The sequence below is a fragment of the Monodelphis domestica genome, chromosome 5 (genome assembly GCF_027887165.1).
Source record: "Monodelphis domestica isolate mMonDom1 chromosome 5, mMonDom1.pri, whole genome shotgun sequence".
NCBI lineage: Eukaryota > Metazoa > Chordata > Mammalia > Didelphimorphia > Didelphidae > Monodelphis > Monodelphis domestica.
In genome coordinates this window covers 201,585,751-201,611,309 of record NC_077231.1, presented here as the reverse complement: position 1 = coordinate 201,611,309, position 25,559 = coordinate 201,585,751, and the positions used below count along the sequence as shown (strand labels likewise).

At 43.1% G+C, this 25,559-nt stretch overlaps 1 protein-coding gene across 4 annotated transcripts in view; it reads right to left on the bottom strand.

The window, feature by feature from the left end:
- Positions 1-5,995: 5,995 nt before the first annotated feature.
- STRIP2 (striatin interacting protein 2) overlaps positions 5,996-25,559 on the bottom strand; it is a 76,682-nt gene continuing 57,118 nt past the window's right edge. For all 4 annotated transcript variants that reach the window (XM_007504300.3, XM_001372530.4, XM_056799695.1 and 1 more), the window contains 3 exons: positions 13,840-13,944; positions 10,948-11,152; positions 5,996-8,137 (listed from right to left, as the gene is read on the bottom strand). In XM_007504300.3, the coding sequence (XP_007504362.1) occupies positions 7,887-8,137; positions 10,948-11,152; positions 13,840-13,944 (561 nt within the window). In that variant the 3' untranslated portion in view covers positions 5,996-7,886. The remainder of the gene's footprint in view (positions 8,138-10,947; positions 11,153-13,839; positions 13,945-25,559) is intronic.

The window sequence follows — 25,559 nt, the reverse complement described above, 5'->3', positions numbered from 1 at the left end:
AGTTCCTCATCTGTAAGAGGAAGGAAATGGAGAAGGAGATGGCATACCATTCTAGTGTCTTCACAAAGAAAGCCTCAAATGGGAAACAAGCAAACAACATGATTTGTTATTGTCATGATCAGTGTTTTTCTGTCCTGGGCAGACCACTTTGGGAGTATTATATTCAGGTTTGGGCACGATGGTTTAGGAAGAAAACCAATCAGCTGGAAAGGGTTTAGAATGGGACAACCAGGATGGTGAAGGGCCTTGGGTCCATGTTTTATGAAGTTCAAGTTGAAGGGATTTGTGATATTTAGCCTGGAGAAGAGACTGTTCGGCGAGGATAAAACAGCTGTGTCTGAGTGTTTGAAGATGTAGCCTGTGAAGAAGGTATCAAGACATGTTCTACTTGGCCCCAGAGGGAAGAACCAAGAGCTATTAATGGAAGCTGCAAAGAGGCAAGTTAGGCTCAATTGGAGCTGTCCAAAAGTAGAGTGGGCTGCTTTCGGAGGAGGTCCTCAAGCCAAGACATTGGGTAACCACTTGTCTGGTGTAGTAAGTAAGTAGAGATTCCTTTTGGATCCGAGTTGGACTAGAGTTACTGAGGTCCCTTTCAACTTAAAATCGTGTGTTCCTTTGACTGGGTAAAGGCAATTTTTTTAAAAAGAAACAAAGTGAAGACTTTCAACTGTGGATGGACCAGGTAGCCTGCCTGGCAAAATTCAGTGACCTATAGTGATGGTTTGTGAACTCTTGGAAAGGGAAGTGATGATTGCTAAGAGTTATTAAGGCTTCATTAAGAGCATCAGCAATTCAGCTGGAGTCATAAACGAGCTATTCAAATTTGTGGATCACTTCTTAGGAAAAGGCTAAATAATATTCTGGATAATGGAACTGGAATCCAAAAAGATCTCCACTGGCCTGAAATGGTGACATGAAGCTCAAAAATTTCAACCTGATAGAGATAAATTAAAGCCTTGTTAGAGTAGATGTAGAACTGGTCAGTTCATTGAATACTTGCTAGAGAGGGACTGTGTGGAGTTAAAGGGGGCCCAATTTCTCCTCCATTCACAAAATGACTATACTAGAAGAACAATGATAAAAAGCTGTTAATTCTATTTAATCTCATACCATTTACCCAAATCAGGTATTTTTCTGACCATTTGGGCTATTTGGAGAAAGTACAAGGGCCTGGGGCATTTGTGACTATCATAGATTTAGAACATAGCCCATAGTTGTTCTTTTAAAACGGTTAACTCCTCTATTTTTCAAAAAAGTCTTATCAATATTATATATTGGTCCCAAGGCAGAAGAGTGGTAAAGGCTAGGCAATCAGGGTTAATTGACTTGTGCAGGGTCACACAGCTATCTTTATAAGTTGTCTACTTTGTATTTTAGGAGAAGAGATTTTGAAAACTGTTTAAGTATACATGACTATAGCCAAGAAGCTAGGAAGTGTCTGAGGCTGGATTTGAACACAGGATCTCCTGTCTCTGGGCCCCACTCGCAATTCACTGAGCCATTTAGCTGCCCCCAAATCGATCATTTAGTAATATATTCTAAAAGTCACCAAGAATCAAGGTCAAGAGCATTTATAGCTTGAAGTATCCACTTTAAAAAAAAAATCAGGACATTTGCACTTCTACAGGGTAGTAGAGAAGCATTTAATGTTTTTAAATTAGTTCTTGCAATTAACAATTATTTTATCCCCCTCCTACTTCTATCCTCTCATTGGAAGAAAAAAAGAAGAAATATGCATTGTTAAGCAAAAGAAATTCTACTACGGACCAGGTTCAAAAATGCATGTCATTCTGCTTCTTGGGTCTGGCACACTCTATGAGGAAGTGTGCTTCGTTATTGAACCTTCAGAACCTATTCTTGTTCAGATCGAGGACAGCACCTCCACGGTCAGAGCCACAATACATTTCCTTGTCCTGGGACGTAGTTCATCTGGGCCTGCTGACCTGAACTTAGAGAATAGCTAGTATTACCTTCCTGGGCTGCCTTCCAATTCTGTTTCCTGTTTTTGTTCCAGTCTTTTTCCTCATGAAGCATCTAGTCCTTTCTCGGTGGCTGCCCCGTGAATAGCTTGGTGTTGAGTGATGGGGTTATGAAAGCTGTAAATCGGCTTTCCCCGCTTTCTGTCATCATGCTTGCTCTCAACTGACAAGCATGCTTTTATCTCATTGGTGGAAATAAAATGAGCCAGAAGGAGGCTCACAGGCCAACAATGGTTATTTTACATATGGATAATTAATAGCATTCTCCAGACATATTTAATCTGAAATGGGCTTTTCGATACAGATGATGTGAAAAGCACCACTTAAAAAAGATTCATTATTATTAATCATCTCTAGGAACAGAATTAGCTGCCACAGTCAGCTGGGTGACTCATGAATACCCTTGTTTATGGCAAAACCCTACAATAATTCTTGAAAGGCTGTTCATGTTATAGAAAGGATATTCTGTTGCAGGAAGGATCAAATGGAAATCGATAACTTTATTTTATTCTTTTAAAAACCCATACCTTCTATCTTGGAACCAATACAGGGCCATTGATACTAGGTGCAAAAGCTACATGCTGGTGGACAGGTGCAAGGTTAAGCAAGAGGGAAGACCTAGTCTAAGCATTTTTAACCTGGGGTCCTTGGACTTGGGTTTTGCTGTTTTTAAAAAACAATACATATATATGTGCATATGTATACATACATACACACAACTGCACTTCCTTTGCAACTGTACTTTATTTAAAAGCATTATTCTGAGACAAGGTCCATCAGCAGACTATCAAAGAGGGTTCAAGATCCAAAAAAGGTTAAAAGCTCTTGGCCTCATGGAAATAATACTGGATTTAGAGAGTATTGTACTTAGATTTGAATCCCATATTTGACATTTGTTACACTGTGACCTTGGGGATCTGGACCTGTTTCCTTGTCTGTAAAATGAGAGGTTTAAAAAGTGGTTCTCCAACTTTTTGATCTTCAACTCCTTTTAAAAACTCTTACCTTGTCTTAGTTATAGATTCTAAGACAGAAGGGTGTCAAGAGCCAGGTAACTGGGGGTTAAGTGACTTGCCTAGGATCATACAACTAGGAAATATCTGAGGTCTGATTTGAACCCATGTCTTCTTGACTCTTGGAGCTCTATCTATTGTATTATCTAGCTAGTTCAGGTCTTTAAAATAAAGTTATTTTAGATTCTCCCCAGAATTTTTGCTTATATGGATTATAATTCTGTGTTGGTGAACCTATGGTATGCCAGAGGGGGCTGCTCTGCTCCCCCTCTCCATTGAGCCTGAGGACATTTGTCCCATAACCTGTCCCTCTGCCCAGCAGCCCAATGGGAGTACTTCCTCCCTCCCCTGTCTGGGGTAAGGGGGAAGTTCATATGCAGCATGAGGGTGCAGTTTGGGCACTCAATCTCTAAAAGGTTCGCCATCGCTGGATTATATCTATTGATACTAGAAATGAAAACATCTTAGAATATTGTGAACTGCCAGAGGAGATCATTGCTAAGGTCTCTGCCCTAAATCACTAGACAACTCCTTAATACCATAGTTTCTAGCATCCCAGAATGAATCTGAGGCAAAACTCTTAATTGCAATAGCCCTGGGCACTAATGCCAAGTAGGGCCTATATAGTTAGCTTAATTGGTTGGGACACCCAGAAGACCAAGGTCATGGTTTCAATTCTTGGCCAGACCATTAGCTTCAGTTTATTTCATGTCTATGGACAGTATCCTTAGCACTAGTAAGCTGTCTAGTAAATGTGTCATTTGCCCCCAAGGTTGAATTAATGTGGATGGATTAACCCAAATTGGGGGGGGGGGGGGAAGACTCAGCATATTTGTCTATAACAAGTTCTTTGTAGACAATGACATAAATAATTGATTATGCATTATATACATTTGCACAAGACACCAAAATTTCAATTTTGCTCACCTGAAGTGGGTATCATAAATACTTAACCTAGTGTTTGAAAGCCGTTTCTTCTTTTATACTATACTGACTTACATTTAGAGTAAACCATTCAACTGGATTTATTTTAGAGTTCCCCAGATGGAAAATATCAAGTCAACAACATTCAACCCAAACAGGGATCACACCTTCAGGTCTGAGCATCCTCAACAATCCAAGTCACTCAAAAAATGTTTCAATGCTTCCCCCGCTGATAATTACCAAAGGCTGATACACAGGTGGTTTCTAATTGGAAGTATAATAGCTAGCATCATAACAGTTAACATTTATATAAGTGCCAAACACTTTACATGTGTTATCTCATTTAATTCTCACAACAACTCTAGGAGGTAAGTGCTATTATTATCACCATTTTAAAGATGAGGAAACTGAGGCAGGCAGAAATTAAGAGACTTGGCCACAATCATATAGCTAGTAAAAATAGGAGGAAGGATTGTAGGTCAGATGTAGCTGAAGCCATATCCAAAGCCCTTGCTCTTACCATGCTTCATTGAAGCTTCATTGAATGGTCCAGGAGTGTATTTTTGAGGCTTAGACTGATCTCTAGATTCAGTTGTGGAGATGAATGACAGCAATCTAAAATGTAGACTGGACCCAAGAGTTGAAATCCATAAATACTATTCCCAACACTGAGGCAGCCAGGTGGTGCAGTGTGGACTGAGTGCAGAGCCTAGGAGTTGGGAAGATCTCGGTTCAAATGTGGCCTCAGATACTTACTAGCTGCGTGACCCTGGGCAAATCACTTAAGCTGTTTGCCTTCATTTCCTCAGCTGTAAAATGAGGGTAACAACAGCATCTCTCTTCCAAGGTTGTTTCCAGTCTCAAATGAGATATTTGTAGTGCTTAGCACAATGTTTGGCACATAGAAGGTTTTACATAAATGGTTATTCCTTTATTTTCCTCTTCCCAATGAGTCGGGGTGGGGTGGGGTTAGAACTATGGGATTCAGCCAGAAAAGAAACTGTTCTGGGCCTTGGTTTCTCCTTCTGCACAAATAATAAACCTCGATCTCAGAAGAGTTATGAAGAATGTTAAATTGGCCTATCATTAAATATTTAAAAATTTTAAATTGCCTAAGGGCTCATTCACATGCTCTCAAGAATGTGAATTCTTTTCTTTTAATACGAGGCCTATGAAATAAATATATTCATGATTGCTATTTCCTGGAAAACTGTCATTTCATTTAAATCACTCCCATTTCAATTCCAGACTAAGACAATCCACAGACACTGGGCACTGTTACTGTGCCCAACTAAAACCTAAGTCACACATAATTTCCTGGTGAAGATGCTCATATTCTGTCCAAAAACTGAACTCGATTGCCCAAAGTGAGAAAGCCCCGGCTCTGTTATTGTGGCTCTACTCTTTCTCCATACTGGGATTACTGCTGCCTCGGACATCCTAGAGCATTTCGTTAGTGCCTCCCTTGTGTGTATAGTATGATAGCTATTGCTATATGCACATGTTCCATTTTTACTAGATGTCCGGGGACAGAGCTCGTTCTGTTAGTTATCTCTTTAATATCCAGTCGTTCTTTGTTCTCCTTATTTGGGTCTAGACTTGTGATTTCATTGGTGTTGGCAATCTCTGCTTTGGACAATATTCTGTGACTTATCTTAGAGCAGCCATTTCTTAACATTTTGGGGGTCCCAGAACCCTTTGGTCATCTAGGAAAGCCTATAGACCCCTTCTCTGAATAATGTTTTTAAATGCTCAAAATAAAATCATAGGATTGCAAAGGACACTGAAATCGTTATTAAATATTGGGGGGGAAATGTTCAACGTCTTCCCTCCCCATTGGCTATGCCCCTTGGCACATCAGAAGGCACTGACGGTCTACTGTGCCTGGGTCATGTGGGGATAGGTATCAGGGACCAAACTTAAGCCCGGAGTTTTCCTGCCTGCAGTGGGGATTCAATATACCAGTGGTGTCAAACTCAAATAAAAACGGGGGGCCCTGAACCATTCCTAAGGACCCCTGTGCCCTGCCTCTGGATTTAGGGAAGCACACATTAACATTGCTGACCCACGCTGCCCATCGTAGGTGTTGAATACATTTTTATTATATTCAGTTGAGCATCAGTAACAACATGCTGTAGCAATAACAACACCGTGAGTGAAACAAAGTCCCCATTCCTCACAAGGGAAGGAAGGAATATGATCAGTCTCTTAAAGACCTCCCCGGTAGCCTGAGGCTTTACTAGAGCCTTAGAGAAAAGAGAAAGAACATTTTGGGAGGCATTATTTGAAAGAGATAAGGCCATTGGGTATCCTTATTGGGCCGGGGAGAAAAAAGGGTCCTCATTGGACCAAGACAGGGGCCTTGGGGAAGCCTTCTTTCTGTCAGGCAGTGGGTGGTTTTTGTTCTAGCACAGAGAAGACCAAGCAGCTTCAGAAGAGGCAGTAATGGTTTGAGGTTGGAAGCAACATTACTAAATCTCCCCAGGACACTGAAATTGCAGGGGCAGGAAGAAAAAAAATGTCGTTAATCAAGTCAGAAGGTGAAAAAAATGGCAAGCTGGGCTGCTTTTGCTGTTCCATTCAATTAAAAAATAAATCGATCCACAGCATGAATGACCCGATTTTCATATAATAAATATGCTCTCCTGTGGTTCACTTGTCTTTTGAAAAATGAAGTGGGCCAAAAAGGGTAATTTTCTGCAAGGCTCAGGCATTCAGGAGCTGGGGAAGTTACAGAACCAGAAAACATTCTGAGGAAAGTGGGGTGTTCCACGTTAGCTGTCTCATCTTCAAATGGTGTCACGCTCTTAAGAGAGGAGGCAGGGAATCATTTAGAAATCCAGTGCAGACTCTTAGGGAACAAAGAAAATAATCATCATGTACAATACACCGCACTCCCACATGCAGGCCTTGGGGAATAGGGCTCCATCTTCTCCAATCTAGGAATGACCCTATATGGAAAAAGAGATCCGTCTTGTAGCGGAAAAAGGCTATTGAAATGCTGCAGTATGAACCGGGGCTCTTATTTAGTTCCACTGAGAGCAGATGATTTTTAGAAGCATGCATGTGTGCATGTGCTTGTGCAATGGGGGGGGGGGGGGGGTATACATGCATGTAGCCTCTGCCCTCCAGCCTCAGGCTTACCCAACTCCCCAAATGGCCTCGGAACAATACTGACTTCTTAAGGGTCCGATAGTTTGACTGGGCAAAGACCCCTGAGACATCGTTGAAGGAGATGAAGACGGGAGCCCAATTGCAAAGCTGGCATTTGGGAAAAACCTCAGGCACAAACCACAGAAACACTGGTCTTCCTTCATTCTGGACCAGTTCCCTGGCTCAGGAGAATGAAGGCTGCCATTCTCGCACCGAGGTGAACACCGTGGCTCAGAAAGCCCAGGGAATGCTTTCCTAGCCGCCAAAGGCCAGGCTAATCCCAGGCAAAGGGGAAATAGGGAGAAATCCAGCCCAGGATCTTATCCAGACTAGTCCTGGTCTGGAGTCCTCTCCAGCTCCAATAAGGCTCATTAGTGTTCGCGGCCCTTCTGGATCTTGGAAATCTGCTCTAGGGTAGCTTGTTCTGGTCCCGAGATCGAGTCTTTCACCCTTGCCCTGACTCCACCACCAGGGCTAATCCTGGATTTAGATAGTGTTTCCGAAGGATGGGCAGGCAAAGCAGGATCCAGGGTGGAGGCAGCGCTCTCCCTGCCCCTAACCTCCTCACACCAAGCTCTCCCTATGCCAAACCTGGAGCTTCAAAGTTGAATTCAAATTAGGAGAGCTTGGGAAAAGGTGGAAGGAGCAGAGTGGGCAGGATCCCACGTGCGTGCGTGTGTATGTGTGCGTGCGTGCGTGCGTGTATGTGTGCGTGTGTGTGCGTGCGTGTGTGTGTGTGTGTGTGTGTGTGTGCGTGTGTGTGTGTGTATTTTCCCCATGGCATTCAGCACTGTGTGGGAGGCAGATGAGGGCCCAGTCAGTGACTCTGGAGTAGCTCCTCCCAACAGATGGGCTGTGAAAACACCTCCCTCTCCAACCAGAGCTCATATGAATAATAGAAATCCTCCGGGAGTTCCAGCTTCTGCCCTAGGACACTCTGCAAGCAATTATCCACCGGTGCAAACTCTGAGTCCTGGGGTCTATCGTAGCGCCTGCTGTTAAAAGCCTCAATGTTGGCCCTTAAAGTGCACTCTTCTGCTTGGAAGTCCCACGGCCTGGCATCAATGTCTGCATGGGGAAGAGGGAGAGAGATGACAACAGAAGCATGCCTATTGCTGAGGTTCCAGCTTGCCAATCCAGTTACAATGAGTGAATGACTAAAAAAGTTTAAAGTGCTTACAGTCACTTAATACTTTTCCATTCATTCATTCATTCATTCATTCATTCATGGAGATATTAATACCAAAAAAGATACCATGCTTGCCCTCAAGGATTTTCCATTTCAACAGAGAAATCAACACTGACCTATCTGGGAGTGGCAGCCAAAGAAAGGCGTTTGGGTCTAGAAATCTCAGGGCCATCACTGGGGAGTTGGCGGAGGGCGGTCAGCTTTTACTAGTTTGGGCCACCCACCATCTCTTTGGAAATGGAAGTGGGAAGAGACAAGGGAGTCTGGAGCACAGTGACTTGAATCAAGTCACCTCCTCCCCCCATCCATTTCCCTGGAATCTCTTCTAAAGGGTGGGTGGGTGTCCTCTTACCACCTGCTGGAAATCCCACCGTTCCAACACAGGGACAAATCTTTGTTTCACCTGGACCACTAGAAGGTTTTAAGGTTCACAAAGTATTTTCTCTCACAACTCCGAGATAGGCAGTGCAAGTATGATTATTGCCATTTTACAGATGAAGAAATGGGGGCTCTGAAAGGTATGGTTGTTCTTATTACCTGGGTGGAAGTGGGAATAGAGAAAAAGTTCTTAAAGTTTACAACTGCATGAAGACTTGAGAAGCCCTCAATATATCTCCTTTGGTCCCCTCTGTAGGGACTTTTACCTCAGGACTAGAGGGTAGGAAGCAGCCAGGTGACTCAGCCAGTAGAATGCTGGGCCTGGAGTCAGGACAACCTGAGTTCAAATCCAGACTCACTGGCTGTGTGACTCTGAGCAAGTCACTCAACCTCAGTTTACCTTAATCCACTGGAGAAGGAAATGGCAAACCACTCCAGAATTCTTGTCAAGAAAAGCCCAAATATAAAAACAACCAGAGAGATTAGGAGCCTTAGGTTTATCCTGTGAAAGATCCTCTTCAGAGCTGCTTTATATTTTTTCACTTTTATTTGTGCCCTTTATGCTCCATAATTGATAAACCAAGAAGCAATGGGATAGAATAGGAAGAACATTAGACTTGGGAGGTTGAGCTCCAGAGCTGACATTTACTTGCTGCATGATATTGGGCAGATCACTCCACCCCGGATGAGCCTCAGTTTTCTTATCTGTAAAATAGGGATAATAATACCTCCACACTAATCTACCTCTTAAGAAAACTCTGAGCAAAATATTTGCAAATTCTATGGTCATCTATACATGGAGGCTGTTGTGGTTATTCATTATAAGAAAGTCAATTTAGATTCAGGCTAAGGGGGCAGGATAGTAATGAGGCATCAAGGGAAATAAATGTCAGAAGTGTCTGATGGATTTGCCAACTGTTGGACAAGTTATTCACCTGCCTGAGAACATGTCAAGAATTTAAATTGCTAGCTCTGCTTTATGTTCCATGGTGGAAGTGGTCTGATGCTACCTGGAGCAGATCAATGATTTGCTTCCTTGTTTTCTGAACTCAGGTTATAAATGTTAACAAGCATACGCCGTGCTGCTAATAAGGGCCTTTACTAGAGCTACAAAAACATGGGGCAAACCTATATTTGTGTAGCCAGCACCAATCCACTGAAAAAACTCAGTATAATCAGGGCATCTAGCCAGTAGATCCTTTACTAAAGGCTGCATAGGTCAACATTATGAAACAGATGTGTTCTTGGGAACTGAACCGATTGAGCCCTGTTTTACGGGAACTGTGAGCACTTGCATAATGACAGTACTGGGCTTGGAATCAAGACAACATGGGTTCAATTTCCAGTTCTCTGCTTATAGAATTTCAGCACATGATTTTGCCCAAGTTTAAGTTTCCTCATCGTTGAGGTGGCCCAGTGGATAGAGTGTTGGACTTAGGAGTTCGGGAAGACCCGAATTCAAATCCTGTCTCATGCACTTACTGGTTATATGACGCTGGCCAAGTCATTTCATCTTCTTGGGCTCAGTTTCTTTATTTGGGGATACAATAGTGGCTACCTAATAGCGTTGTTGGGAGATCAGATGAGATAATATTATCTACAAAATGAAGGATTTGGATGAGATAGCCTCTAGAGTTCCCTCCCCAACCTTTTAAAAAAAACATTTTGTGATTCTGTGAGACCAACAGTCAATCCTTTGGAAAATGTAGATCATCATTTTCTAAATTCTCTCTTTTGTGAAAATGCAGGTTCATAAACTGTTTGCTCAAGAGAGCATACTTAGATTTAATAATAACAGACTCAAAGAATTTTAGAGATTAAAAAAAGATCCCTGGTCTAGTCTAATGGCCTCACTTAACAGGCTTCCAGGCCATTTGGATCACAGAAATCTGCTCTAGAGTTTTCTGTTTTGGTCCAGGATCTTTGAGCGACACCCCTTGGCCTGACCCTAAAATGTCTACCCTAGAATCATACCATCCCAGAGTTAAATTGTGCAGACGATTGTTCGTTTTCATTTGTCTTTTCATAGAGGTGGGGAAAAAGGACTTAAGAGCAGCCAACTGGCTTACCCAGGTCAAACGGTCGACAAAGAGGAGAATGAAGGTCCCCCCTTCCAGGCCAATGCTCTTCCTACTCATGCATTCAGCCTCCCAGAACATGCACGCTGCTGCAAGGGGACTCCGCCTTTGGAGGCTTCCCTCGTCACCCAGAACATGCAATCTCACTTTCCACGGGGCCTAGTAAAAATGGCAGGATCCGATACTTTCATACCACAAGAAGAGAAGTTGGAGCCCAGCCTCCGCCTGCTCACCATTGCCATAAGCCCAGTCGTCATTCATGCGGTGCCTCACTTTCTGGTAGATGGCCGACATGGTCTTCATGTTGCTTTTCCTCCACTGACGCCCCAGGTACTTGGTCTGGATCTTCAGCAGCTTCAGCACGTACAGCTGCAGCATGGCCTGCTTGACCTTGAGTGCCCGCTTGAGAATGGGGGCAGATTTGAACACCACCAACATCTGCTCGTTGGAAGAAGAGAATGAAGAAGGAGAAGTTGAGGAAGTGCGTCCCGGCTCTCGGCAATTCCTTCCCCTCGGCTGGATGGCCTCGACTGCCCCGAGAGAAGCGGGCCACTTTGGAATTTCTCTCTCGGAACACAGGGGCGGCCCACTCTCCAAGCACTGGACCAGGCGGCTGCGTCTGTGGACCGCTCACCCGAAGCCCTGCCTACATCTCTCAGCCCGCTGCAGCCCTGGAGTCTTCTAACCTTGGAAGGGAAATGACAAGAGCTTGTCATTCAGTTCCTAATAAAGCCAGCCAACACTGCCACCGAGAAAGATGCCCTGCCCTTCCGAGCGGCTGCCCACAGGGGCATCCGTCTTGTCGACACCTTATGAACTGCCTTCCTTTCGCCACTGAGTAAGAAACGCTTTGCCTGCCAGCTCACATTTCACCGGATGGCTCCTGGCGAGCATCTTGAAGGCACGGTGCTGAGGGCGCGGTGCCACTATGAATGCCCACCTGCTGGAGGAGAGCACTGAGAAACAGCCCGCTGAAGCAGTGAGCTGTCGGTGGTCAGTGAGGCCTTGTTCTTTCCAGACCTCCTGGGTGTTCCTTCAAAGAGGCATCAGTATGGGCAACTGGGCAGCGATGTGGATCGAGGGCCAGGTCTAAAGTTGGGATGATCTGAGATCAAATTTGGCCTCTTCCTAGTAATGGGGCCCTGGGTAAGTCACCTAACCCCAATGGCCTAAGCTCTTACCACCCTTCTGCTTTGGATCAATACTTAGTATCCATTCTAAGACGGGGGGTAAGATTTTTTTTAAAAAAGGAAAAATAAAAAGGAGGCACTAGGAGACTACACCCTAAACAACAGAGTGGAAATTTGAATGTGTCTGTGTTCTTTACAGGGTTAAAGTTTCAAAAGATTTCTGATGACTTAGAAACAGCAGCATCTATATATTGGTTCTAAGGCAGAAGAATGGTAAGGGCTAGGCAAATTGGGTTAAGTGACTTGTCCAGGGTCATACAGGTAAGAAGGCCAGATTTGAACACTGGCCCTCCTGTCTCCAGGTCTGGTGCTCTACTGAGCAACCTAACTACCTCTGATGGGTTTTTGTTGTTGTTGTTTAATTAAGAGGACTTGGGTGACCGTGAGCCAAACATATAACTTCTCCCTCAGTTTCCTCTCCTCAAAAATAAGAAAGATCTTTAAGATTCCTTCCCAGTCAAAACTACTTTAGGAGATCCTAGGAGATCTGAATTTTAGCTTTCCTCCTATCCTTCCTCACATAGAGTGGATCCCTGATATTCACTGAATTAATAGAATAACGATTAAAGTTCTTCTGATAATTAATCTTGCTGGCTTTTCTCTCTCAATGTTAGGATCTACCCAGGAGTAGATAAGGAGGGATCATTTCTGGTCCATTTGCACCTTGGGCCGCAATCCCAGGAGGGCTGCCCTAGTGTTAAATTCCATGATCCAGGGAACATGTTGTGATATGGTGAATCTTTTTTTTACCCATCAGCCCCTTGGAATTTTTACTCATACCACGTTCAGCAGCCCAACCACAATACCCCATCACAGCACCGCCTTTCATATCCTCCCAGCAACAATATTTAATGCATCACTTCCACTGGAAGAGCAAACTGTCCTACCAAGAGCTTATCTGAGAAAATGCCAGCGCTTTCCTACTCTCTGAATAACTGTTTGGAAAGAAGAAGGCTCACAGGATCATAGATTTGGAGCTAAAAGAGACCTTCAAGGTCATCTAATCCAACCCCTTCATTTTAAAGGGAAGAGCCTTGAGACCCCAAGCAGACACAGAAATCGTACAAGGTCCCCCAGGTAGGAAGCAGCAGAACTAGGATTCAAACCCAGAACCTCTGACTCCAAATCCAGCAGTCTTCCCACTTCAGCTGTACCATTAAGTCATGGCAGCTAGAGCTGGAGGGAATCTTAGAGGTCATCTTGTCTGACTCCTTCATTTTTTTTTTTGCTCTTTTTCAGTCATTTTCAGTCAGGTCCAACTCATGATCACATATGGGTTTTTCTTGGCAAAGATACTAGAGTGGTTTGCCACTGCCTTTGCCAGCTCATTCTTCAGAAAAGGAAACTGAGGCAGAGTTAAGGCACGGGGCCACACAGTTAGGAAGTGTCTGAGGTAGGATTTGAACTCAGATTTTCTTGTCTCTAGGACCAGTATTCTATTCACTGCACCACCTAACTGCCCTGTAAGCAATTAATCAATGTTTGTTGAGAAAAGAAGATGCAGTTTAGGGAGGGAGAAAGAACATGGGACTTTGAATCAGGAGAGGCTTAAGCTCAAATGATGACCCTGATAACTTACTGACTCTTTGGCCATGGACAAGTCACTCAGCCTCAGCTACCTCAGCTAGGAGACAGAGTTAATAAGAGCATGTGCTTAACAAGTGAAGAAATGCTATAAAGCCCCTTATAAACATAAAGTCCTGCATTACTACCAGGTTTTCATTTGGTGGCATTGTTATGGCTACTACCTTTTATTTTTCAAATGGGCTTCACAGTCTGAGGACAAACACACTATCCTGAGATTGCATTCTTTTGTTCTTGTTATGCTCTCATTCTTCTGCACTTTATTATTGCTACCATTATCATCATGATTCTGATAGAGCTTTTCAATGCGGCAGACTCTCTCTGCTGTCCAGGCTCTTGGCCCCAGCTCACCATGGTCCTGGAATGCTTCCACTTGGTCAGTTTGTTAAGCAGCCTGAGTAAATTGATACAGGAAAATAGATTCCTCCAGCAGAATTGGTTGTTGTCTCCAGCTTCCTACAAGCAAAGAAAAATACAAGGGAGACATGAACGTATCATCACTGCAACAGCCCCAGAGCTGCCTCTTCCAGCTCCATAACTGGTGCCTTTTCAGGCAGGGATAGAAGCTCTCAGCTTCGGAGACGTCCCCCACTGCTCTTCTGCTCGTTGGCCCCCAGACATTTCACGTCGATAAGGACATTGGCCAGAATTGACAACAGCTAGAGAAGAAATTCCTGAGCTGATGTCTGAGCAAAGATTTCTTTTGTGACTCTTTGCTTGGAGACCAGAAAAGAAAGGATGACGTCCCTCTAGGATGCTACTTATCTATGTAAGGCTTGTAACCTCTAAAAAGTCAGTCTCTTTCTGAAAGTCTTTTCCACCTCTTCTCAGCTGGAGTCCTCTGGGTTAGATGGATTTAATATTCTGGAAACGCGAGCCCTTCAGCACCTCATCTCATCTACCCACACTCTGGTAGACTGCCCTGTTCCCAGGCAGGAGAGAGAAGAGGAAAAAATGGCAGATGGTCCATTCTCCCCAGATGGTCTGTTTCCCTTCTAGGCTTCATGTCTGTCTGCAAGCATCTAACCAATAATAACTGGTGGATTTCGGATTAGAAACAGGTATCCACTCTTAGTAACATTTTCCAGGGACAGAATAAAATATGGCTTATGTGATTTTAGACCAGCAGAGGTATATTCATCATCATTATCAGAATGATCCCTTACATTTACAGAGGACGTTTCAGTTTATAAAGTGCTTTCCCATCCATTATCTCATTCTGAATAATGGCTTTTGCAGGATGGGCCAAGATGACAAGATTATGGGATTTAAAGCTTGAAGGGACCTTAGGGATCAATTGGTCCAACCCCCTCACTTTACAGATGAAGCTCAGAAGTAAGTGACTGGCCCAAGGTCATGGAAGTAATGAGTAGCAGTGATTTGAACTCAAGACTAGCACTTATTCTAAGAACGTCATAAACCACTGGCAGACAAGATGGTCAGGCTAACTTGGGAGTTTATAGGCTCCTATTTATAAAGCTGTAATGTGCCTCAGAGACAATGAAATCTAATATCCTCAAGTTATAGATGAAGAAGTTGAGATTCGGAGAGGTTTGGTTATTTGTCCAGGGTCACAAGAGCTAATAAAGCATCTGACAAAGGTTTGAACCTGAAGTCTTCCTGATGACTAAAAGGTCTTTCTTGGGAAAGAAAAAAGAAAGCAGACTGCGGAAAACATGTGCCTGGTGTCTAGTGAGCCAAGGAACAAGGGTACAACTACGATGGCATGAACAGTTAAGAGCCTTGTGGGCATTAAGATTTCCCTAGGTAGGTACAGCGACATAGCACAGTGGATAGAGCATCAGATCTGGAGTCAGGCGGACCTGGGTTCAAATCTCACCTCAGTTGTGCCCCTGAGCAATGATCCCTTACATTTAAGGAGGACTTTTCAGTTTATAAAGTGCTTTTGCATCCATTATCTCATTCTGAATAATTGTTTTTGCAGGATGGGCCAAGATCTTAAGATTCTGGCAAGTCGCTCAACCCCAGGTGCCTATTCTTTGCCACTCTTCTGCCTTGGAGCTGAGACTTAGTATCAAGACAGACGATAAGAATTAAAAAAAAATAAGATTTCTCAAATGTAAGGCAAACTTGAAGGGTCAGGAAGCTGAAAAGACAGGGGGTGACATTCTGGGGCTCAGAGGTAGGATAAGCTGGCAGCATCTGGCTTTAAATTGACCTGGGGTGGGGAGCAGGAGGGCAGTGAACCAATCGCTGTGCCTCTGAGAGGCACAGAGTTTTGGCTCCTTTCCATGGAAATTTCCACTCCATTGCAAGGGCCAGACTGGCCCTATCGGCCCCAAACAGGTCAGGGTGTAGTAATAACAATAATAGCTGGCTTCATGTGCAGTATTTACAAAATCACTATGGGGCAGTTAGGTGACTCAGTGGCTAAAGAGCCAGACCTGGAGACGGGAGGTCCTGGGTTCAAATGTGACCATCTACAATAATGATATTGTTAAATTCCGTTTAACTGGCATATATTAAGTACCTACTATGTAAAAACAATATGCTAGGTGGTCAGAATACAAAGACAAAATGACAATTCTCACTATTAATAAATGTGTCAATGACAAATAATAAAATCCATATTTCTATACCCCTTTAGGGTTTACAAAGCCCTTTCCTTACAACCCCATGAGGTTGGTAGTGTTAACTATCTTTATTCCTATTTTGTAGAGGAAAAAAATGGGGTTCAGAGACATTAGTAATTTGCTCAAGGACACACAGCTTAGCAAATAAAAGAGTCGAGACACACACTCAAGTCTTTTGATTCCAAACCCAGCACTTGATTTTAAATTTTAAATTAAATTTAAATTAATTTGAATTTTGATTCTAAGCCTACACACTGTAGCTGAATTGCAACAGAGCAGGAATTGGGAGCCCTGGAGTCTGATCAGTTCTGCCACTCACTCGCTGGACCTCACGTTCTTTTGTAAAATGAGGGGGTCGGGTGACATGACCTCTAAGGTCCTTTTCCAGCTCAAATGTTCTGCAATCTATAATTTACTCCATCTTTCTCCAGCTAGTCTAACAATGCATGCTTGAAAAAAGGAAGACTAGTTCCACCCATTGCCTGGCCTCAGAGGACCCCGGAAAAGGAGCCCCAGTCCCCTCTTCCCAACAATGGTCTTAGCAGGCACAGATAACTGTCTACATACGCTTCCTTCCCCAAATGTTCTCTCTGGAGACTGACTGTACACCAGCCCTCTTCGTTTAGCTTCACAGCAAACTGCTTCAGATTGGGCCCAAAATAATATCAGCCTGTGAAGAGCTCATTCTGGAGAGCCAAGATTCAAATGAGCTTTGTCTCCTTTGCTCGCCATAGCTCGCCTTCCAGGAGAGGTCCCTGGAGGCATTTCTCTTGTACAAGCCAAAGAGAGCAATGTTTTCTCCTGTGACCCCCTTAATTCCTCCTGAACTTTTTCATACTTGCTAAAAATCAAATTGTCCCCCCCCCCAGACCCCCCCAAGGCAGGTCACCTTATCTCTCTTTCTGCCTGTCTCTCTTTTGGTAGAAGAGTCAGTACCAATGAATAATAAATGTTTAAGTGAGTGAGTCTCTGCAGGGACATATTCTATGCGTATCACATGGCCTATAGAAATATCAGCTCTGAAATGTCAACCTGACAATCATCAGCCAAACTGGGGCACTGGGAGCAGAGCCCAGCCCAGTACAACATGCCCCTTCATTCCTTCCTTTCCAGAACCATGCAGAAAAAGAGACACACAAAAGAGGCTCCTTATTGTTTTTTTCTAAGAAAATTTCTCCAAAGATTCTCCTAAGAATCAGAGATGTAAAAAGGTTTCCAAATGATTTAGATTATCTAAATCAAGTGTCAGAATGATGGCCTGAGGGCCCAAAGCCCAACAAAACTCCCTAGTACGGTCTGAGCCGGATTCGAATTTAATTGGGAAATGTTTCACAAAATAAATAAAGTTATAAGACCGATAACGATAACTTGTGTTTTTCTAAGTCAATGGGCAGCCAGTCAGGATCGGATTCTATTTGAGTTGGATACCACTAGGATGACTCCAGAGGTTTTAGAAATTCCATATTACCTAAATGAATACTTTAAGTTATTGTAAATAGGCTTTAAATTCTAGAGACTAAATGCAGTGATCACCTCCTGGCTTTCCAGGGCTATCTCTGAGGCACCAGGAAGGCTACTACCCAAACCTCCTTCCATTGGTCCCTGATGGGGACCAATGATGGGCCAAGAGAACCATGGTGGGCTTGTATGAGCCCATGTAAGCCTAGAGCTTGGCTTATAACAATTATCTCCAATTTAGTTGCTAATTTCTGTCAGTTCTCTTTCCTCCTCCTCCTTCTCCTCCTCCTCCTCGTCCTAACAGCTAAGATTTAAAAAGCACTTGCTATCTGCCAGGGACTGGCATGAGATTATTTTACCCTCACAACAATGCAGCGAGGTAGGTCCTATTATTATCTCCATTCTTTAAATGAGGAAATTGAGGCAAAGAGCTGTTAAGCTGTTTGCCAAGGGTCACATAGCTATTAAGCACCTGAGTCTAGATTTGAACTCAGGTCTTCCTGACCCCCCCCCCAGCCCCAATCTAATCTACTGCCCCACTCTGCTCACTGCCCTAGAGTGGGTCTCTATCCAGAGGGTCACCTGCTGTCTCAGTACTCCTTTTAATATACTTGAGTTTCTAACTAATCAATCTACTTGCTATTCCCCCTACAAAAACATTCTTTTCCCATTTCCACATCTTTGCACAAGTTATCCCACAGGCTGGAATGCACTCCTTTCTCACATCCAATCCCCAGCCAGCTGCTTTCAGAGTTCATTTCAGTGCTACCTTCCTAATCCCCAGCAGCTCACTAGCTACAATTCTGGCAACCACCTGCTCCCAAGTTACCTTGCAAGTGCTTGGTATAGATTTTGCATTTGCTTCTAAGTCTATATATTGTTTCCCTTGACATAATTTAATTTCCGGGAAGGCAAGGATTGCCTTTTTTGTCTTTGTAACTCCAGTAGGCATTTAATAAATACTTAGAGATTGACAAGCGGAATAAGGGAAGAACTGGGCATTTATTTTGGCCAGAGAAAACTGGAATGGTTGGTATTACAGGTACACAGAATCTTAGAACTAGAAGTACCTGATGCTGGGGCAAATGGCACACACCTCATTAAATATGGCCTTAAGATTCTTAGCCAAAGGCAGCTTAGTGGCTCAGAGGATATAGAGTGCCAGGTCTGGGGTAGGGAAGACCTGGGTTCAAATCTGACCTCAGATACTTCTTATCTGTGTGACCCTGGGCAAGTCACTTAACTTCAATTGTCAAACTCTCACCTCTTCTGTCTTCAAATTGATAGTAAGGCAGGAGGGTTGGACTTTTTTCTAAAGAAGTAGAGAGAAGAGAGAAGATGGTAACTGGATGGAGTACAAAGCTCAAGAGAAAGCTTCCTCCTATTGGCTTTGTCTATAAAATAAGAAGAAAGAGAATGAGGGAAAGGGGATCACTGATGAAACAAGATTCTGGAGGACAATGGGAAGGAATGGAAGTCCAAGTCTGGAGACAGGGATTGGCTTCAAAGAGAAGTGTGGCTAGAGGGTGTGAGTGACATTTATAGTCTTTCACAGAACAGAGGAAAGGAGCTGATACAATATGTTAGATGGCCTCCATCTTAAGGAGGAGATGAAGGCAGGAGGGAGTCAATCGAGGAAGAAAGTAGCATCAAAAATTTGGAAAATCCAAGTATGACCACCCTAGTGGGGCCTCTGTGGTTGATGGGAGAGGAGGGAATGGGAAAGTCTGAAATCTATAGATTTTAGCTCTCCCTTCTAAAAGCCATTTTCTCCCATCTAAATAATGCCAGTCATAATTCAGGTATAGGCTCATTCATTTATTTTGGCTAAAAAGTCTTTTTTATGAAAACCTTTCTGTCTTAATAACAATTCGAAGACAGAAGGGCAAGGGCTAGGCAAATGGAGTTAAGTCACTTGCCCATATTTGAACTCAGGTCTACTAGACTCCAGACCTGACTTTCTATTTACTGAGCCATTTAGCTGTCCTCCCCTCTACTTCTTGAAAGAGTTGTCTAAGCCTTCCTCACTCCCTGTTGTTTCTTTAAGCCAGGGATGCTTTAAGGGGATCTATGAACTTGAATGGAGGAAAAATTATAACCTTATTTTCATTAACCTTTAGCTGAAAGTCAGAATTTCCTTCAATTATGTAAAATCATCATTCTAAGGAGTGCATAGACTTCAGATTGCTAAAAGTGTCCCTCCCCTGCCAATCCATCCTCCATTCATCCACCGAAATGATTTTCCTAAGGTGCAGATCCAGTTGTGTCACCCTTCTACTCAATCTCCAGTGGCTCCCTATTGCCTCCCAGACCAAATACAAAAATATTTTGTTTTGCATTCAAAGCCCTTCTTAACCTAGCCCCCTCCTACCTTTCCAATTTTCTCACATCTTACTTCCCAGGATGGATGTATTCTCTGATCTAATGGCTGTTCCACAAACAAGACACTCCATGTCTTGACTTTGAGTCATTTTCTCTGGCAGTCCTCCATGTTTGAGACATTCCCTCACCTCCACTCTGACCAGTCCCAACTAAAATCCCACCTTCTCCAAGAAGCCTTTCCTAACCCCTCTTAATTCCAGTGCCTTCTCTCTCTTATTTCCCATTAGTCTCTATTTAGCTTATTGTGTATAGATTTGTTTGCATGTTGTCTCCCCTATTAGATTGTAAGCTCCTTGAGGGCAAGAGCTGGCTTTTGCCAGGTTTGCCAGTATCTCTAACACTTAGCACAGTACCTGGCCCATAGCAGATGTTTAATAAATGTTTATGGGCTGATTGAACCCTTAGCTTTAAACCTCTGCAATCTGGCTTGAGTCCACATCCCCATTCGGCTGGAACCATCCTCTGAAGTCACCAGTGACCTTGTAATGACCAAATCTGGTAACATTTGCTAATCCCTGCCATCCTCAGTCTCTGAAACATGGAATGCAATTGGTCACCCCCATCAGATGTCGTCTCTGCATTTGGCTTCATAAATAGAACATTCTCATTGCCACCCACCTAGATATTACTGTCTCCAACTCTCTCTCCCCATCGCTCCCCTTGTGTTTCTCTGCATAGACTGGGGCATGCCACCCACCACACCTCTACTGTGTAAACCTTAAAATTTCTTAAGACTTGTGAATGTTGGAAATTTCACCATTGGAAGGTTTCATGCTTGTAGGGAATTTCATACTGATAGTGGGAACTCTATTGGAATGTGAACCCCATTGGCATGGGAGGTTCCTTCTCTTCCCTTCTTAAGATTACTTTAGGACAGAAACCCTTTGCTGAACAATGGAAAGGGCTTTGACCTATGCTTAAGCATAGAACAGGAAGTTCTTTGAGTCATGATTGATTTGAGCATTGATACAATAGAGATACTTGGAATGACAGAACCAGGTCTTGGAAATTACAATCTACACCCTACTCAGTCCTAACAGGATTTAGGAAGGGCTGCAGCCTAGATCAAAATTTAATTATTCCAATCTCCACCCTACTCAGGGTAACAGGATTTAGGAAGGGCTGTAGCAAAGGATCAGGATTTAATTATTTGAGAATATGACCTTCAACAGACATGTGCAAAGCCACAGACCTCTGGGCGGTCCTGGGTTAAGCTAGAGCCACCATTGGCACAGGGAAGACATGGACAGTGATTGGTAGATGTGAGAACTGAGGGGAGGGAACTTGGATGGTTTCCTTAAAGATACAGGGGTCTGAGGACTGAGGGGGGTTGGAGAGGTTGTGCTCTGAGAAGCTTGCTCTGAAGGAAGCTGGAGGTGGAGGCCCCTGAGACTGTTTCTCCATTTTGGTCACGTGAGTGATAGGGACTGAGCTCTTTTCTTTGCCTCAGCTATCTAAGGGCTTGGGCCTTTTGGCCCAGCCTAAACAGAGGGGGTATTTAAGCCCTATTCCCTTCTCTCTCTCTCTCTCTCTCTCTCTCTCTCTCTCTCTCTCTCTCTCTCTCTCTCTCTCTCTCTCTCTCTCTCTCTCTCTCTCTCATACCTTTCTTCCTCCTGTTTGTAATTAAACTCCATAAAAGGTTGACGGCTGACTTGAGTTTTCATTTAGGAATTACATAGCTGAATTCCTTGGCGACCTTAAATTAATATATATCAGTCTTTTAAAGTGATTTCCTTGTCACAACTGACAGGTCCTTGCTGGCCCCATACTGCTTACCAAAGCTGTACTTGGCATTCAAGACCCTCTGCCATTTGGCATCACCCCACCTTTTCAGCTTTATTTCACATTACCATATTCTACGCTCTTTCTACCACAGGGAAACTGGACTATTCTTTTTCCCCGGAGACAATCCATGCTTTATTCCCTCCAAGTCTTTACATATGCTATTGCCTGTGGCTGCCCTACCACCCATTCTTTTTTTTTTTTTAACCCTCACCACCTTCCATCTTGGAATCAATACTGTGTATTGGCTCCAAGGCAGAAGGGCTAGGCAATGGGAGTTAATTGACTTGACCAGGGTCACACAGCTGGCAAGTGTCTGAGGCCATATTTGAACCCAGGACCTCCCATCTCTGGGTCTGGCTCTCAATCCACTGAGCTACCCAGCTATACTGCCCCCCCCCACCCACCCATTCTTTATCTTATGGTTTCCTAGACATCCTAAGTCCAACTCAAATATTCCATCTTCCATTCTCCTATCTACAATGTCACAAATAACTTTGGTTCATAGTTAATAATTGATTCTACATTATTCTGACATGTTTTTCTTATAATATTGGGTATTATCACTGAAGTAGCTAGGCGGTGCATTAGATAGTGCCAGTACTGCAGTCAAGAAGACCTCAGTTCTATTCTAGCTTCCAACATTAGTTGTGTGACCCTGGACAAGTCACTTAACACTATTTGCTTCAGTTTCCTCATCTGTAAAATGAGCAAGAGAAGGAAATGGCAAACCACTCCAGTATCTTTGCCAAGAAAACCCCCAAATGGGGTCATGAAGATCAGACACAACTGAAACAACTGAACAACACAAATGACGAATGAGCCCTTTCTGTATCCTCTTTTTCTCTTCTATTTGACCGTAAGCTCCATGAGAGTTGGAACTATAATTATCTAAACTTTGACGCAAGACTTAGCACAATGATCTATGTCTTAAACGAATGAATGGATGAATAGATATAACAGATCATCTAATATATTGTTTATTGATAGGTTAAGGAGAAAAGGCTCTAAAGGAATCTTTTAGGGTCATTTCTAGGGTCCACTTGACTTGAGGCATTTTATAACAAAAACTTTCTGGAAGTCAGTTATTATCTCCAAAAGAATGTAAATTCTTTGGAGCAGGGACTGCTTTGCTTTGTATTTTTTTCTCTTTGGGTCTCGAGGCTTGAGAGGGCAATTTGGTATTGTAGATGGAGTCAATCTTGATACAAGGACACAAGAAACTAGGAAGGTGCTTGGGTACAGTAGGAAGATCTCTAGCTCTGGGTTCAAGCAGCTACAGGCCTGATCAAGTGGGAGCTGACTCTTTCAGAGGAATATATGGGACATGTTTAATTCAAATCTTCCAAGCAGATTGTTAAATAAAATCTCCCACTGACTATTTCTCATGGTGCCAGATATCCTGATAGTTTGTTAGGGTTGGGAAGCTGTGACAAGGAAATCACTTTAAAAGACTGATATATATATTAATTTAAGGTCGCCAAGGAATTCAGCTATGTAATTCCTAAATGAAAACTCAAATCAGCCGTCAGCCTTTTATAGAGTTTAATTATAAACAGGAGGAAGAAAGGAATTAGAGAGAGAGAGAGAGAGAGAGAGAGAGAGCGAAAGGGGAGAGAAGGGAATAGGGCTTAAATACCCCCTCTGTTTAGGATGGGCCAAAAGGCCCAAGCCCTTAGATAGCTGAGGCAAAGAAAAGAGCTCAGTCCCTATCACTCACGTGACCAAAATGGAGAAACAGTCTCAGGGGCCTCCACCTCCAGCTTCCTTCAGAGCAAGCTTCTCAGAGCACAACCTCTCCAACCCCCCTCAGTCCTCAGACCCCTCTATCTTTAAGGAAACCATCCAAGTTCCCTCCCCTCAGTTCTCACATCTACCAATCACTGTCCATGTCTTCCCTGTGCCAATGGTGGCTCTAGCTTAACCCAGGACCGCCCAGAGGTCTCTGGCTTTGCACATGTCTGTTGAAGGTCATATTTTCAAATAATTAAATCTTTGATCCTTTGCTACAGCCCTTCCTAAATCCTGTTAACCTGAGTAGGGTAGAGATTGGAATAATTAAATTTTGATCTATGCTGCAGCCCTTCCTCAATCCTGTTAGGACTGAGTAGGGTGGAGATTGATTCCAAGTATCTCCATTGTATCAATTCTAAAATCAATCATGACTCAAAGAAATTCCTGTTCTATGCTTAAGCATAGGTCAAAGTCCTTTCCATTGTTCAGCAAAAGGTTTCTGTCCTAAAGTAATCTTAAGAAGGGAGGAGGAGGAACCTCCCATGCCAATGGGGTTCACATTCCAATAGACTATCAGTAAGAAATTTTCCAAGTATGAAATTTCCCAATGGTGAAATTTCCAACATTTATAAGTCTAAGGAATTTTAAGGTTTACAAAGCAAATGATAATTGTTGACACAACTTATCTGAAGTCCATAGGTATTACATCTGGAAGGAGACTCCAAATTTGAAGCATTCATTTAGGATCAGGAAATTGAGCCCCCCCCCCCAAAAAAAGCTAAATGGCTTGGCCTAAGCCACAGAGATACTAAGCTGTAAGCTAAAATGACCTCCACAATTCCTTCCAGTTCTAACATTTTTATGATTTTATCTTTTTCAGTTGAAAGCTTTCCCTTCCACCCCTTACTCCCCTGCCTCCTTTCAACTACCACTATGGGCTAGAAGAGGGGCTTATTGAACTTAAAAAAAAGTTATGATTACATGGGAGTTTTCCATGATTCATACTATATTTCAAATTGAGAATTAGGGCAAACTGGCTTGCAGGGAAGCTAGTTTTCAGATAAATTCTAGGTTGGTTCAAACCTACATGACAGCTAAAATCAACGTGCCATGTGTTAATCCTAGCACAGTAATTGAGTGCTGAACCTGAAGTCTTAAAAGACTAGTCTTGGACATTTACTAGCTGTTGGACCCCAGACAAGTCACTTGGCCTTTGTCTGTCTCATTTCTCTCCACTGTAAAATGGGGATAATAATAACACTTACTTTCCAGGGTTAATGTGAAAATTAAATATTTGTAAAGCACATAACCCAGTGCCTGACAAACAGCAGGTGTTTAATAAATGCTGTTTCCTTCATTCCTTCTTGTGTTTATGTTTTTCTCCCCAAGGCTAGTTGTTACTGTTATTTTAAATCATTCTTTTTAATATTCTCAGTCTCAGGAGGACAGTAGCCATCAATCAAGTAAAAAAAGAACCTAAGCATCATCATGAATAACCCAATAATTTGTTATCATGACAGTAGGTGGACTGAAATTTTGTGACTTTTCTTATTGTCCAGTACCTTGCGAGTAATAATGGGAAATAAAAAACTGTAGTTACTGGATCTGACCACCAAGTGACACTAATGCTTCACAGAAAGACTAGAAATCCCACTCATTCTGGCTCGAACCAAATTCTAGCATCAACTCCATAGATGTTTGCTGGTTCCATCACCCTTAGTAATCCTTCAGGTCTTAGAAAGCTTAACAACCCCCAGCCCAGCCCCATAGAAAATTATTCTAGATTTGCCTCGCAGGAAGTTATATAAATTGAGATCTGTATTCCATCTCCCAACTTGCCATTGAGTCCCCATTCTAAAAACTCTTTTGGAAATTGGTCTTTTGACACTCCGAATACATATTTCCGGAATATTATTCCATGGTAAGAAAAGATGAGCAGATTGTTTTTAAACCCTTATCTTTCATCTTAGAATCAATAGTATGTATTAGTTCTAAGGCAGAAGAGCAGTAAGGGCCAGACAATGTGGGTTAAGTGACCTGCCCAGGGTCACACAGCTAGGAGGTATCTGGGGTCACATTTGAACCCAGGACCTCCTTGTCTCTAGGCCTGGCTCTCAAAGT